The sequence below is a fragment of the Lissotriton helveticus genome, chromosome 2_1 (genome assembly GCF_964261635.1).
Source record: "Lissotriton helveticus chromosome 2_1, aLisHel1.1, whole genome shotgun sequence".
Taxonomy (NCBI): domain Eukaryota; kingdom Metazoa; phylum Chordata; class Amphibia; order Caudata; family Salamandridae; genus Lissotriton; species Lissotriton helveticus.
In genome coordinates, this window is record NC_136059.1 from 96,659,557 (window position 1) to 96,677,008 (window position 17,452).

General features: G+C 45.0%; 1 protein-coding gene across 2 annotated transcripts in view; it reads right to left on the bottom strand.

Annotated features, from left to right (window-relative positions):
• LOC144817753 (sialoadhesin-like) overlaps positions 1-17,452 on the bottom strand; it is a 358,435-nt gene that overhangs the window by 115,526 nt on the left and 225,457 nt on the right. For both annotated transcript variants that reach the window (XM_078674539.1, XM_078674540.1), the window contains 2 exons: positions 11,493-11,747; positions 4,583-4,882 (listed from right to left, as the gene is read on the bottom strand). In XM_078674539.1, coding sequence (XP_078530665.1) covers positions 4,583-4,882; positions 11,493-11,747 — 555 coding nt within the window. The remainder of the gene's footprint in view (positions 1-4,582; positions 4,883-11,492; positions 11,748-17,452) is intronic.

Sequence of the window (17,452 nt, forward strand, 5' to 3'; positions counted from 1 at the left end):
AATCTTGTAAAAACTTATTCTGACCAGCATTAGGAAGGTACACCACCACAAAGGAACACAGCTGCCCTTGAACAAGCCCTTTCACCATCAGCCAGCGGCCATCCTTATCAGTTAGCACCTCTATGGGTTGGAAGTGCAGTGCAGCGCGAAAAAGGAGGGCCACCCCTCTATGTTTCGTTGACGCAGAAGACCTATATATAAGGGGATACGCCTTATGCTTGAGACGCAGCTCGTCCTTGCGCGCCAAATGCGTCTCTTGCAGCCCCACAACATCCAGCTGATGATCCATCACATATTTCCACACCTTCTGCCGCTTCTGAGGTGAGTTAAGACCCTTAACGTTCCAAGACCCTACACTAACAGGCATAATAGGAAAGAACCCCCGAGCCCTCTACATCCATCTCACCTGGACCCCCACCCGCACACAGACCTCCCTCAGTCAGAGGCCCAGCCGAGGGACCACCCTGGGGACCCCACTGGGAGGCACCCGTCAAACCCGAGCCCACCCGCATCTGGGGACTAAACATGACATAGTGAAGGCAACTGAACTGAAGCGGCAACCGCAACGGCCAAATCGACATCCCCCCCCGGGAATCATCACCCAGCCCCCCCTCCAGCTCCAAGTGACCTACGCCTAAGTAGCCCATAGCATGTACAGAGTCCATGACCAGACCAAAAACAGTGGCTGAGCCTGAGAGGGGGCACCAGCAACAGAAACCAAGGAATAACGCCTCTAGAGGAGACAACACCTCACATACCCAGCAGACAAACACCACCACCGTCCCACCCAACCCCTTCCCCACCCCACACAGATAGATATAACAGTGAAAAATGATACCCAAAACAGTAACAAGAAGAACGATACTCATCGTGACTTGAACGAAGCGTCCCAGAACAGTGCAGCGCACCATGAAGTCACTGGGAGGGGGGTGAGAGACCTCAAGACGATCTCCCATGGCCTCAGTTCGGGGTGTCTTCTCACAAAGTACTTGTATACCCACGAACCAAAGAATGCGGGCCCCTCCGGCCGCTCAGGCCGGCAGCCCACAAGTCAGGCCGCTCCAGAGCTCTGCTGTGAAGATGACAACGTTGCTGAGGTGACGGAGGCCACCGCGTCCCCCCTTTCCTTCAGGCTAGTTGCTCGATCCGGCCGTCCACGATCCGGTCCCGACCCCACTCTGTGCCAAGAGGAGGAGCGGTGACGCCGCCTTGGGGAAGGGCTGCTCACCCTCGAAGCTGGAGAATCATCCCCGATGCCCAGAAGATCCTTAGCCATCTGTAGCGAGCGTATCTGTGCCAGTCTATTCTGCCACCGGAAGATTATGCGGAACGGATGGCCCCAGGAGTAGGTGATATTGTGATTGCGTAGGAAAGCCGTGACCGGTCTGAACTCCTGCCGTTTCTGTAGAGTCGTCGCTGCGAGATCCTGATAGAGTTGCGGGCGATGGCCATGGAACTGCAAAGAAGGAGCGTCACGGGCCTTCTTAAGAAGTCTTTCCTTGAGCTGAAAGTCGTGGACACAGACTAGAATGTCCGGAGGAGGGCCTCCTCCCCTACGCGGCAGACCAACCCTGTGGACCCTATCCATTCGGATCTCCTGTACCTCCTCGTCATCCAGGATCTGGCGGAAGAGGTCATGGACGTAGCCGCGGAGGTCCCCTGCTTCCCCATCGCTCGGAACCGCTCGTATGCGAATGTTGTTTCTCCTGGAGCGGTTCTCCAAGTCCTCCGCATGCGCCTGCAGGTCCAGATTCTGCTCCGTGAGCCTCAGCACATCCTGCTGCAGCTGGTGGACGTCATTTGCCATGTTAAGGTCGTGGTCCTCGAGCGTGGCCACTCTTTCCCCCACAGAGTCCACATCCCGCCTCACCTCCTGAAGGTCAGAGGTCAACTGCGCTCGGAGGTCCGAAATATCCTCTTTGATGGACTTGAAGAGGTCGGTCATGAATGCCTTAGTGGCCGGCGCCTCGTCATCAGAGCATCTAGGCGAGGAGCTTGGGCCAGGGGAAGCCGGCTGCTGAGAGCCCTTCGATTGTCCATCTTTACCGGCCTTCCCTTTGCGTAACGAGGTAGCCATCCTGACCTTCCTGGAATGAACCGCACCACTCCGCCACTAAGCAGATCTACCCAGGAGCTCCAGAGGGTACTCCCAGCGGTGGCCCAGGGAGCTCGGCACACGTTCAGGTCGCAGCCCAGGCAGCCAGCAGTTGACTTGTCTGTTCCCCTCTTTCAGCCACTACAGCTCCGCAGAACACTTCGGCTGAGGTCCAGCACAGATACAGGGAGGTGGGCAGGTTAGCAAGAGCACCGTGGATCCAGGCGCAATTCTCGGTGTACACTCGACTCAGCACCCAAACCGGCCGCAATCACTTCCCGGGTGCCCCTCGCCTAGGGGGACGGGCGGAGAACCAGCAATGTCGAGGCTCCCCCAGGTAGGAGCCGGTCAGGGCCGTCACCGCAGTGCCTGAGGGCACTTCCCGCCTGATCCTCAGACCGCCGACGCAGCAATCGCCGCCTCTCCCGTCCACTCCAGCTTCTCCTCGAATAGCCCTGAGGTCGGGATCAGCCCGTCCTAGCCAGATCAGGCGCCACCACTCGGCACTGCCGCCACGTGGCCCGCCCCACTCCGCTGGCTATAGCGCACCGCTCACCCCGTCTCCAACCGGGCACACTCACTCCCCCGTGGCCAGGGCACCCACCTCTCGTGCGCCGGCCGGGGACCGCTACTGCAGGCGGGTCCGGAGAGCAACGCCGAGCCAGGTCTCCACCAGGCCGTAGACCGCGGTCTCAAGTAGAAGGGCGGCCGCCCTCGGCTCCAGATGCCCGCCGGCAATAGGCTCCTCCCCCGGGGAAGGCTGAGGGACCCAGCGAGAATTCGTTGCCCCCGCGCCACTGCTCAGCCCCGGTGGCTCCCTGCTCGGCAATCCGACAAGATTATCAGCGTCCGCTGCTCCGGGGAACACGAGTCTCCCTCGTGTACTTGCACACCGAAGCGCCTCGGTCCCGAACACCGCGTCCAATGCCGGAGGCGCGGGAACAACTCCTGTGCTTCCGGGAGTCCCACCGCTGACAGGTAGCACTCTGCAGCACTTGCCGGACGATCAGGCGCCAGAAAGAGCTCCGGAGCCGTGCTTTACAAAGCTATACAAGGCCCGGGGCCGGAGAGGACCGAAAACACGTCCTACTCCGCCGCCATCTTGGCCACGCCCCGTCTGAAATATTATCTTTAACACCAACAGTACATGGTATCTGCTCCTCAACAGTCGACTGATATATTCTTTGGGAACATTGAAAAAAATCCTAATCCTTTCAACTGCTTACAATTTACTGTCTATCGCATGATTATGTTTTAGTGAGTTAAAAGACGCTGCTAACCTTTGTGGTGATCCTTAGAACAGGAGTTCAGGTCTGAGTCAGCAAACCGCTTGTTAGTAACGTCAATTATTTACAGTTCTTTAAAACAACATAAATGATGATTAAACTGTTATTTAAAAACATGAATTAAGTTATGTTTAGCCACTATATGGATATTAAAAGTTCAGCACATATGTGAAACATGTAGAGTAGTTTATTGGTCTTTCTGCTGGTAGATGTCAAATTTATGAATTACGGAGGCTTACACATACTGCCCAACATATAGTGAGACATCATTTACTTTTAAAAAGGGTTCTCATTTTTAATGTAATAATTGGGCCACATTAATCTTTCCCACCTTCATTGTCAAAGATATACAGATTGCGACTGATTTTAAAGTCTTTATGTTATGGGTAATTCGAGATATTCTGCCCAAATTCTGTTTTGTTCCGATCTTCCATTAAATCATTGAATTTTATTTTATCAAATGGATGCAAATCAAAGATCTCAATATCTTTAGGTTTATAACCAGTTAAATAACCAGGCAATAACATATCTTAAACCATTGCATTTTATTCACAATTTCCAACATTTTGTTTTGTTTGTTTGGTTATTGTTTGTTCTTACTAACAGTAACAGGATGTTATTTGTTTCACAAACAAACTGTTTTGGGGGTTTTGTCTGGTATCTATACAACTTTTCAGAATGTTTCCTAATTAGTTCATGAATTACTTCTTTAAATAACTTAGTTTTAGTTTAGTATTATAATCCTTACGCTTAATTCTTTAATATCAGCATTTGAAATGTTAAACGATCAAAAGAAATAATCAAATGTATCTTGTACTTAACCACAAAGGTGTGGAATATCTCCCTGTGGACTTTTCCTATGGGAATAACTAAGGGAAGTAGGAAATATGCTGCATTCAATACTATATTATGTATAGCTTTCTGATCAAATTTCTTGGGATTTTGTAATTCTCAAAGTATTAGAAAATGTAGGCAATACATTTACTGTTCATAGAAATAGTCTCTCATTTATAGAATTAGACATGTTTCTGCAAATAGAGGTGATATTTGTCAAGAGAAACAGAATCTTGGAAACTTTGATCGCACATATAATTCCAACCATTACAACCTTCTTGTGACTAGCACATGAAAGTGGCGCTTGGTTTCAAATAACCAGCACCACCATTTGTATTAGTTGCAAATAACACTAATTGTGACTTACTTTCTGCAGTGAAATCTATAGATGAGTTTGCAATACCATAAGTATTGTTGGCAGAGCATATGTATTGTCCTTCATCCTCCAATTCAACACCTTGGATTTCCAGTTTCAAAGAATTATGAGATGAAGAAATGCTGATCCTCTTATTATGAAGAATGTGAAGGCTGGTGGAACCCACCAGAACACCTCTTCTGTATAGAGATATTTCAGAAATGGGATCACTGTCTACGGAACACTCAATGACGCCAAGCTGTCCACCTTGCATCTGGAGGAAGGAAGATATCAAAGGCTTCCTTGGTGCATCTGTTGATGAAAATAGTATGTTTCAATACGTTCTAACACCACTTGTATGAAGTCTAATACTGAAAACTGCAAAATTGATTGAACCGTCAAAATAACCTCTTAAACATTATTATATATAATATATAATATAATATATTTTTCATATTATCACATTTGCAAAAACATATATAAGGATCCCTGTAAGAGTTCTAAGAATGCATAAGTCAGACATCACATTATTTGCAACTCTGAAAATACCTGTATGAGGTGTTGTTTTACTTTCTTTCCCCTAGACTTATACTTCTTTAATGGAATCTTTGGATGCTTTCGACTTTTTATGTAATTTTTATTCTTTGCCTTTCTATTTCTGTGATGTGCCACTTTCAGATGGACATCATTCCTAGATTTTAATTTAATGTTTACCCATTTTCACTTAGCCACAGATAAGAAAACTTTGCTTAGACATACACTTTTCTTAGGGGCATCAGACGTAAACTTAGCAAAATATAATAATTACCACTTTACACTAGAAACACACACCAACTCTTTACTTAGAAGGAAACCTATTACTCATGTATAATGACTAAACTATTTATATCTTCCGGTTGATAACCAGCTCTCAGAGTTGTTATAAATAAGAGATTAGAAGGGAGGTTTCTTTACATTTTCCACTATGCATTGCAGTACTATGATGTTCTTAATGTTAACAGATCAGAGATGGCTCAGTGTGTGTATTTCTTTGTATGAAAGAATGTATATTTATGGTATAGCACAAATGCATCTAAAAGGCAGAGGACCACCATAAATGGTCAAAGACAAGCATAACGTCAACAAGTGATAGGATAAGTAGCTGATTTGTGGAACGTTAATGTATTGTGATGTAGTGTTCCTTAAAGAGGTGTATCTTCAACTCAAAAATCCAAGGGTGAATAGAAGTTGCCATTTAGTGAAAGTTGGGGTTCAGTGCCATGATGGTTCATGTCATTGAGCTACATTATTAACTGTTTATTGTTTATTGTTCTTGGCAAAAACTAAGAATTCTCTCTTGTTTGGGTTAAGCCCAGTACTTAATTTGTAAAAAACAAATATATAAGGGGCTGCTTTTCACCCGTGAGGATAACCAGGTGCTGGGGTTTTACTGCTGGGTGGGGTTAGCTGACCAGCCATGTCTTCAGCTCCTTCTTAAAGTCCTGTACGGAGGGGGATGTCCAGAGGTGGTGTGGGAGGCTATCCTAGGATTTGACGGCCAAGTAGGAGAAGGAGCATCCACCGCTATTGCTTCGGTGGATGTGGGGACGAGGGAGAGGGAGGCAGAGTGCATGTGCCTGGAGGGCTGGTGGAAATTCAGACAGTGTTTGATGTAGCCTTATAGCTTTGGGTGGCAAGTATTAGTAATTTTAATGTACATTGCTTCAATAACCAACTGTTGCGCTCATCACAAAATTAGACAACCAGCTCCCCCAAGGTCAGTCTGTCATAAGTTCCTGTGTTGATGATTAAGTGCCGGTGCTGAGCACCGAAAACCGCAGACTCAGATTAAGCACTGGTTGAGCCTCAGGTAGCGCTTGACATCCATGTCCGGATGATGTGCTGGCACTGTTTGAAGCCCTGGATGTCTGGGGCAGAGGAGGCTTTCAGTGGGAGCTGTGTATCAACGGAATATTGTTGAATCTTTACGCTGTTGTCTATGAGTAGAACACCAAACGGCTTCAGGTAGAGGCTGAACATCATAGAGAACATTATGGAACTCAGGTAGACCACAAATAATGGTGATCCTTGCAATGTGTGCCCATGTGAACAAAATGGTGTTGGTTGGAAAAGTAGGAAAAGAACCAGTTAAGGATTTGCCAGTGAATCCCATTCGATATTTCAAGATGTGCACGAAGGTAGTATGGTTGACTATGTGGAAGACATCTGAGAGGACCAGCAATATCAGAAGGCAGCGGTCATCTACATTGGTGGGCTGGAGGACAATGTCTACAATGCGTAAGAATGTAAGGAAGCAGTGTCCCTGCTGCACCATGATCTGAAGCCAGACTGGTAGCCAGGCAGGAGATTGTTAGCTTTAATGTGATTTTGGAGTCGAACAAAAATGGCTTTTTTCAATGATCCTGCTGATAAATGGTGGTTGATTGATCAGCCAGTAGTTGGCTAGGTTATCAGGGTCTAGTGTGGGTTTCTTTAGGAGTGGGAGGATCTGGCCCTGACAGGCGTCTGGAAAGATGTCTAGAGGAAGGAGGCATTGATAATGACGAGTAGGGGTTAAAGAGCATCCTTAGAGAGAGCTTTGATGTGTGATGAGGGTGAGGCCTTGAGGGAGTAGTTTAGTATGTTGGCCAGATCTGCATAACACAGGGCTTCTTGAAGGATGACCATTTTCTATGTGCTATTGGATCTTCCGAAGAAGAGGTTGATTGCATTGTATTGTTCTGTGGAAGGGGGGGATAGGTGTGGCGCCGCGGCCAGGGTGACTGACTCCGGAATCTGGGGATCACGGTTCGATCCCCGGGGCCGGCGGCAGATTAGCCCAGCACCATGTGACTCTGGGCAATAGCTTGCTTAATCTTCCCGATGGCCCTCAGCGCCTAGAGACCCTAACGGGTGATGGTTCGCACTTTACATATGTGGATTTTTATCATAATGAGGAATAGGTTGGTCTGGCAGGGAGTTAATGCAGGGCTTGATTGCCTTGAAGGGTTTTCTGCTTCTGTTGGTGGGTAGCGTCATTGATAATGTTGGTATAGTACAATGCTTTGGCTGATGTGATAAGCTGTCAGTTTTTTGTGTGGAGGTATTTCAGTATTATGAGGTCACCTGGAGTTCTGTTTTTCTCCCATTTGTTTCCTGTCTGTGGATAGTTCATTTATCACAAATTCTTTAGAGTACCATGGTCCTGGAGAGTTTCGTTTGCACTTCCTTGTTTTAATTGAGGTGTCACTGTTCACATAGTTGTCCAAAAAGATGTTGAAGTTGTTTAAAACCCAGTTGTGTCAGATGTGCAGTTAATAGGGTGAGAGATGAGTGCAAGCAATAGGTTGAAAGGAGGAGAGAAGAGAAATCTGAAGGATTGGTCTTCCTATTTGTGTTGACCATGGCTTATTGGTGGGACGCTAAGCAAGGAAAGAAGGACTGCATAGTGATCGGAAAAGTCTAACAGTATGGGTGGTTTGCATTGGTTTATTGATGACATTAAGATGATAGTGTAGGAAATGTGGTGCCGGCACTAATTTACCTGGGAGCTATCCGCCCACTCACTTGGGATATATCAAACATTCACACATCATTTAGGGTTACCCCTCTCTAAGTGTATGATTCCAAATAGGAGAGGTCCATGTCTATGTCCACCATTTGCTGGGTATACCAGATCAACGTGATGCTATGAAGAGTTGAATGAAATAGGGAGAAAGCAGCAAGTGATGTCACTTCCTGTGCAGATGGATGATGAGAAATGATGGGGCCTTTCCTGGCTTCTTCTTTTAGAGATGATTTTGGTGGGAAATTGTGGCTTTAACTTCGTATACAGATGGATGATGGGAAAGGAAATCACCTTGCCAGGCTTATACTTTTGGGAATGGTTTGGTGTGAAACCAGTGACATCACTTCCCGTGCAGACAGATGATGGGAAATTAAGTTTTTCCCCCTTCTGGTGTACATGGGGGTGAACATTAACTCCTCCTGCTACGCTACTTCTTTTAAAGATGATTCTAGTGGGAAACCAGGTATGTCGCTTCCTGTGCAGATGAATTGCTTTCTTTATTTACATAATAAGGAGTTATATAAAAAATATATTTGTAGCATATTTAGGTGAGCTTCAAAGAATGGAAACAGAGCTTGCTGTTTAGAATCGGAGATTAGAGTACAATTGGCCAGGGTAAGTGAACTGTTTCTAGAGTCTATGTCAAGCTTCATTTTTCTTCCTTTTGAAGAACTGGTGATTAATTAGATGTGCGGCCACTGAGTGTAGGTTTTCTTTTTGGGGAAGATGTAGATATACCAGGCCTTTGTCCACTACGCCTTATTAATTATTCAGCAGACCTTGATTTTACTCTTTGCACCCACTGGGAGCTTTAAGCGGGGGGTTGATGCGGGACATTCTGGCTTTCTAGTCTTGAAGTCTTTGGAGCCCAGCAATGACTTTTTCGAGTTGCATGTGTATACTCCTTGTTACTCACTACAGAGATCTGCTGTGAATTGCTGGTACTGAGTTCTAATCCTGGCAAGGCAAATCCAGACTTCCATCCTTTTGAGATCAGTCAATTGAGTAGTTAGACCTATAGTAAAGGTACCATTTATAACCTAGAGCTCCTACACTGAGCAAAGCTGTTGTAGGGAACACCTTTAATGCCAAGTCTGTATTATTTCTAAAACTCTTAGACTACTTTTCCATTGTTATGGCATCTTTATGCTGAATTATGCTCAACAGATAGATAATGGACATATTGCCAGAGAATGTGCTTGCTGTATTGGTTTCCTACTGGAAAAAAAGTGTTGTTTCCACACTGGCCATTCAATTACAATGCACATTTTACACTGGGTGACCATGTAAATGTTGGGGTACATAATGTTCAAATGTATGTTATCTGGACTACAATGCTCAATTGTGTGCCTAAAGAGCAGGAGAGAATTTCACCATATCGATTTCTGCACATTTAAGCAATGGCCACCTTTTAAGACCACCCTATGTGACGTTGAATTTTAAATTATAATTTAGTGGCCAGATGTCATGGGATTGGAACAAGTAATTTCTTCAGAAGGATGGAGGCTTTCCAATGTAAAGCCTCACATACATTGAACACGAGAAGCACACCCACTCTACTCATGTTCTGGCTTAAGACAACCTGAACTCAGACTTGTGAAGGCATCATCTAGACAAAGGCGTAAAGGCAAATGAACTCCAACAGTGATGAATGGGGCATACTAATGACAATACACTTATAGAGATATCTGTAATATAAGATAATATAACATAAGTTCCTTTGCAGAGAAGGTGGCTCAAATGAAAGCATTTTCGCCCAGCCTATCAGGATCAAGTTTTCATCCTAGACCTGTTGCTTGACTTTGCAAATCTCACTGCTGCCCAGTACAAGATCTGAGGCTTATCCTTATTGATTTTTATTTCAAGGGATTCATTGAGTTCTACTATTTGTCATTGGCATAGTGCTTTAGCTGTAGCTAGAGCTTCCTTGTTTTACGGGCATCTTGCGCCTCAACTTGTAACATCAGAGTGGTCATTAATATACAAGCTACAAGGTGTAAGATCTTTTAGGGAGCATCCTCTAAACAAAATCCCCTAATAAATACCAGTGTTAAACCATATGCTAAAGTGTTGCCTTCGTTCTCCTAGAAGGGGATATTTTAACCTTCAGTTTTCAGAATGTAGTAAATCTGCACCCATAGATTTACATCTGTTTGTGGGTGCAGATGTTATACTGTTTGGTATTCACCAATATTCTCAATGGTATGCCTGGAAATAGTCTTCCATACTACTAGAAATGTCAGATGACTCTTTCTGTGGTTCTTGTGACTCCAATGCCTGCTGTGAGGAGTTCCTCATATTGTTGTTGTTATGTTGTTATTATTTTTACAAAAAATATTGAATACCCAAAGGGCATCTTGGCACTAGCTGAATGCCTGCCAAAAGAAGAAAGATTCTCCACATATAGCAGAAGAATCAGCACCATGGGAGGGGAGCCCACTGTGCAAATGAACGGTTTATTTTCTCCCTAGAGAAAACATTTTTCTCTGTACAGAAAGCTCTTCTCCTACTCCCTCAGCAAATCTAGGGGTGACACTTTCCATTTGAAACAGGAGTAAATCTTCAACCATTTCCAGAGTGGGAGAGGGTCAGAAAGGAGCTCGGGAATGCCCATTCATGTCCATGGTTGTGTATGTTGCCAAACTCATAAGGGAAACCACGCCAGGGAACACCCGTTTCCAACTCTTTAGTGGGATTTACAGGTGCGGATTTCTCTGAAGAGTCACAAACAAAATATTCTATATCCTATTTGCCAATGGACAAACCAACATTTTCTAGAGAAAATTGAACTGGTTCCCTCTTTCAAATTTTACCAGTCACCCAGATCTTGCTGAATGATCTAACTTACAAATTCTACATATTTATGGGGTGTATCAAAAAACACTTGGCACTGGTACCCAAAAAACACGAGTGGTCATTTTGTTTAAAAATCATTACAATTTGAAGGAAAATTATGAAATAAATATACTATCTTAAGGCAAGTTCACCCCATATTGATGCAATTCCAAAATGTTATTCCAGTTCCAAGTACTTTCATAGCATAATATTTGGTTTTCTCGAAGCATCATCAATCAATTATCTTCAAATTATTTCCAAGAGAGATTTTTCAGCCTAAAAACTCCTTGATGTTTCCATTATCAGTTATATTCATCAGTCATGATGACTGAAACAATTTCTGATAATTGTATTAAAATCTAAATGCCTCTCAATTATATTGGTTATTGTAATGTATTTGAGTTCCTTCTTTACACAGTCTATACAAGCATAAAAGTAACCTTTACTAAGGCATTTGGTATAAAGAATTACACCCATTCCACTTTTATGAAGCAAAGCAAGAACTACAATCAGAAGAAACCAAACTGCAAAACCACTTACACAGCACGGTCAACGTTCTTGGTGGTGATGTGGCACTTTCATCTTTGTTCTCTGATTTGCAGTTATAGGACCCGGCGTCTCCACTTGCTATGGCTTCGAAGATGAAAGATCTCTCTGAGCTTTCTTTCAGCCATTTTGTGTTCTTGAACCAGATGTATCGGGATCCCACATGCTCATTCGTGGTGGCCATGCAGGTCATGGTTACCATATCTCCTTCACGCACTTCAGCGGATGGTGAAATAAGTACCTTTGTAGCTGTGGAAGAAGGATTTCATTTAAAGGGATTGGGATGCAATATGATAAGCAGAATATACCTCTTTAATAATACGCTATTTTCCAGTATTCTATAGGTATTAATTGTCTTATAGGTCCTCCGATCTATGATCATCATTCTGGCAAATGCAATGAACATTGAACCATTCTGTATGATCAAGATCTAATTACAGGATCCTTGTGTACAGAATCAGGATCCTCAGACAATTCCATACATAAATGGAATGTAGTACCTCGCAAAATATGTCAGTATGCCAAATGTTTTGCATTACTAGGTTTAGGAGTAACGGCAAAATCCAGTTTTTAAATATGTGGGTGTTCAATACCATCTAAGGTTTTTTCTGCTTTAGATGCACACATACATTTACTCCAAGATATGGATAGAGTACATGAGGAAAGGACATGAAAAACCTCAACAAACTACCCTGTGTTTCATGGGGAAACGTCCATTACAACAAAGCCGGAATCCCGCTGTGCCTTCACAATGCCGACAATAGAACAAACACGTTTTTAGTACGCATTTGTTCAGCACGCACGTTGTTATAACGACTTGCTTTGGGGGAGCATTGGTGGAATGGTGTTGGATTTAAAGCCCAACACCTTCCCTACTGTTGCACAGACTGGAGTTGGAAAAGTAAATTAACCTATTCCAAAATCTAGCACTTCCCTAAGGCAAGTCGTTGTAAATGTGAATGTAAATGTATTGTATTTATATAGCGCACTTCTACCCGGAGGCCTCGTAGCGCTGTATTCAGACCGCTGTGGAACCCATCCTGGCTTTCCTGTGAAATGTCCACTACTGGGCACCCCCAAGGTGAAGCCAGGCATACAAGCGCTGCTGAGGTCTTTGTGGAGATTAAGCAAGCTATTGCCCAGAGTCACAGAGTGGGACCCATGATTAGACTAGGCACCGAGGCGAGAATTATCAGGTCCGGGGAAAATTGAGTCCAAGAGCCGCAGAGGCAAGAATTGAACCCTGGTCCCGGGCCAGACCTCTGCATCAGGGTCTGCCGCTCTAACCATTGAGCCACGCTTCTCCCCTGTAATGACTTGGGTGTTGAAGTATTGCGTACTAAAGATGCGTTTGTCCTAATGGCGGTGCTGAAGGCACAGTGTGATTCCAGCTTGCAGAATATTGTCATACATTTGTTTCATGGTGGTCAAAGAGAAGGTATTTTGCCACTTGGAAATATATAAAATTGAACAGGCTAGTGAACAGGCTTTTGCTAAACTTACTCAAGTGGACCTACTGCCCTGTGCACTATGCATAGGTGTAAGTCTGTTGGAGGAGTAATACTCAAACACAAAACAGATACCTGCATGAGGTGAAGGATGAGGGGCTTCTGAACCCAAAACTACGTATCACCACAGAGGAATTCCTGGTTGTATGACGTAACAATGCATTCTGTGCAACGCATGCCTTTTTCCACGCATGCGTTACAACGCGAATGCCATTACCATGCATAACCTTTACCACGAATATGCCTTTACCACACATCGTTACAAAGAATTTCAATGTAAAACCATGCATGGAAAGGGCATTTTCATGCTAAAGTTATCTCAGACTCCTGCCCCAAACCCCATAACTGGTCCCTTGTGCCCTCCCACCTCCAACCCTCAGATTGTTTTTTTTGTTTTTAAATATCTCTCACCTTTTCCCCTGCAGAACCACCCCCTCGACATCCAGCCCCCAATCCTTCTAAGAAACACCCCTCCCCTGCATTAAACCCTAAAAATGGAGTAGCTAGAAAGGAAAAAAACAACCAGGGAAGAAATGAAAGTTGACAGTAAGGAAGGAAACATGAAAGGAAAGATGGGAAAAAGGTGAAAGGAAGGATGAAAGGGTGAAAGAATGACCGATGGAAATGTGAAAGGATTGATGGAAGAATGAAAGGAAGAATGAAAGGTTGGATGGAAGAGAAGAGTGAAAGAATTAACCAGTGAAGGTGTGACTAGTTGGAAGGATGGAAGAATAGGCAGATCAAGAAGAATGAATGGATGGATCGTTAAAAGACAGATGTTACATGAACACATTGATAGGTGAAAAGATAGATGAATGGATAGATGGGGCAATGGGTGGCAAGATGGAAAGGTGAAAGGATGGACAGAAGGATGGGTGAATAGATGAAAGGGTAAAATAATGGATAGATGGAAGGAGAGTTAAAAGAACTCTTCTAAAGAGGGTTGCATTTGCTCGCTCCACACGCTCAGCCTGATTAGACCTATGTTTCAAGTGGGGGGATATTTAAATTTTCTGTCTACTCCCTTGGTGGAACCATGGCAAGCAATCCACTACATAGGACCCCAGAGCCAGCCCGATCAGAAACAACAGTCACCTGAGTTGTGTGCCACCAGCTTTAACTGAGAGGGTGGAATATATTGCAGCAGTTTTCACCAACCATTGTTGGTGCTCAGTTATCTCCATTTTGGGACTTTGTCACTTGGTGATATTGGTGGGTAGGAATGACATCTCTGCCCTCCATGTTGCATCATGGGAGGAGGCTTAGTCAGTTCTCGCCAGGTTCCAAGCTAGAGACAGTGTGGCTTTGGTGCACATCCATTGCCCGCCACTTCCAGCCTCTTTGGCACTCACCATTGTAATATCTAGAAGCTACCATGACATTAGTCTAGTGATCACAAATTCAGCACCACTTTCCAGCAGCACCCGGTCCTCCCTGTAACATTGTAATCCGCTTCAAGCTTCTTCCTCATGAGTATCCATGCTACAATTCCATTGGCTACAGTGCACAACACAACCACCTACCGAGTGATCATTGCTCCGGAAGAAAGATGTAATTCCAAGATGGACGTTTTGAACATATCCTTTACCGGCTCTATTCGTCCAATCCTAACCACCTACATTGTCATGCTAAGGGGACTCATAGTGGCCACAGTCTTGAGCACTTTTCTATCACCGTAAACATTAATGGATGCTAACACTAACCCTTTCGCACATAACTATAATCCTAATTTCCTATTAGATTAATAAAATGTATATATTTCTGTTTCACTCCTTCACATGTTAGCAGTCCCTTTACATTAATAGGCCTTTTCATTCATTCTCACCACTATGGTTTGAATACCCATACCTTGTGCACCACGCTCCTTATGAGAAGTTGATTTTCATTATGTATCGTTTCTTGCATCCTGTTCGACCTGGCACCCTTGGTGTGGTTTTCCCCTAACTTTTTGACTTCAGACTTCCTGTTTTTGCTTAATTTGTTTTTGCCTGCTTAGGACTCTGTGCACTTTACCTCTGCTAACTAGTGCTAACATGCTTGTGCTCTCTCCTTAAAAAACATGTTGGATTGGCTTATACCCAATTGGCATATTTCATTTTTCTGTAAGTCCCTAGTAAAGTGTCATTACCTGTTCTCGGGAAACATCCTTTACAACGCAACTTTTACCACGCAGTGCCTTTACGACGCAACTTTTACAACGCAAACCATTACAACGCATTGCGCTGGGGGGCGCTCTAAGATAGGGAATAGATTTAATTTACTATCCAACACCTTCCCTAGTGTCCACGGAGTTGGAATAGTAAATTAAACTATACACTATCCAGCACCCCAAAGCGCTATGCGTTGTAAAGGCATGCGTTGTAAAAACCGCGTTGTAAAGGCATGCGTGGTAAAAGCATGCGTTTTAATGTCATACATCCCCTGTGCTCAGGGCCTGTAAAGTAAATGCTACTAGTGGGCCTTCAGCACTGATTGTGGCGCCCACTTAAGTAGCCCTTTAAACATGTCTCATGTCTGCCATTGAGACTGCGTGGGTGCTCTTTTAGATTGCCATTTCGACCTGGCAAGAATAGCTGGTTACCTTATGGAGAACAAGACCCAAAGTGCACAACAATATAGCTTATAGGCTACTGTACACATCTTTTAACAATGATTTGACATTAAACGTAGCCAAATAGACATCGATCAGTGCTACAATTGTTTTATTAAGAATTCAACAAGGTATTTTTCATGATTAAAAAAAACATGTTACTCCACTTTTATTTGTAAAATCAAGATTTGGTTGTGATGAACTCTTTGTGTTTATATAATCATGTCGAAAACCCAATGCATTTCGGGGAAAAAAACCTTCATCAGGGGTTACTGTGTTTTTACTCACATTAACTCAATTGGCATATTTAATTTGCCAGGCACAAACCTGAGCAAAACCGACCATCGCCGCTGCAGTGTGGATTGGACTCACTGCAAAAACCTGCATTGCTTCGCAGCCCTACAGACCTGACGCATCGCCTGACATCGCAACGCATCCGTGGAGCAGGCCCCTGTATCTCTCATCGACGGCAGTCTCAACGACAATGCCGGACTCCACATTGCAGCGTCGCAACTCATCAGAACCGACCCATCGCTCAGAGTGTGCGCCGTATTCCTCAATGTCTGACTTCACATCACAAGCAGCATCGAAGGGATTCTTGATGACGATGCAGGACCTCAAATCTCAGCCTCGCCGCATCCTGGAACCGATGCATCGCTTTGACTGAGCGACGTGGATTCTCTCAAACTCCGCAAGCCATGATTTAGAGTACTTTGCTCACAGGCCTAACTGGGTCCCTGTAGCCGGCCCGTGCTTCATTTCTGGCTGACTTGTCACTGTCCAGCGCAACCAGATATCCACAGTTGGCGCTTTCTGTTTTTTGGCGCTTTTTTCCCTAAAATCTTTAACATTTAATATCTCCAGTTCTACTAATTGGATGTTTGTCATTTTGATCTTGTTTTATTTATTATTATACGTTCTATTTTTCTGACTTGATGTGAGCTTCTTGTTGTGTGGTGTTTTCACTTATTAATGTTTAAAGTGATGCACAAATACTTTACTCATTGCCTTTAAGTTAAGCCTGACTGACCCTTTCGGAATGCGGTCAGCGGAGCAGAGCGGCGGGGCAGCAGAGAGCAAGTAGCGGGGGGGGGGCGCCTAGAGGAATTTGGGGGATTTGCCAGAGATATGCCAGAGCCTGAGACCGGAGCTCCCGCGGCAAGCGCCGCCGCCAGTAGTCGGCAGCTGCGAGTGTGTGCCCTTGGCAGATTGCGGAGGCCGTCTGCTTAGATCGAGTGCAGCCTGCGATCCTGCCTTGTGTGCCCCGCTTGCCTTTCACCTGCTTTTCCCCTGCTCTCGCTCACCCTCTCCCGCCACCATCATCAGCCATCCATCACCAGCTGCGGCTGTAGTTCATCTCAGCCCCACCCCAGGCACCACAGCTACCGTCACTGCTGCCACTGCTGTTAAGACCAAGGAGTTCAAGGAGCTGTTCGAGGGGGGCGAGCGAAGCCACCTTCTCAACCCTGCACTGCCCTGCCTTGCACTGCGGCGCTACAAACCCTGGGTGAGCTTTCCTGAGCTGTCTGGCCGGAAGGGGGTTCTGTGAGGGGGTCTGCAGCTCCCGGGCTATTCCCCATCTCCTACCAATAATGTCTTCCAGCGATGAGATCAGGGAGAACCAGGAAAGGCCCACCTAACTCCTCAAAAAAAAGCCTCAAGATGAGGGCTTCTGACGCTGCAGCAATGGCCCTATCCCCAACTGCAAAACTAGCAAAATCAGCGAAACCCCAACCGGGCACAGTCTCTGACTCGGCCCCTGAGCTTCAACCCCAGCAGTCTTCATCTCAAGTTCAGTTCCCTCATGGCACCCTGGCCCAACCAACAACTTGGGGTGCAGGTACGCTCCAGGATAG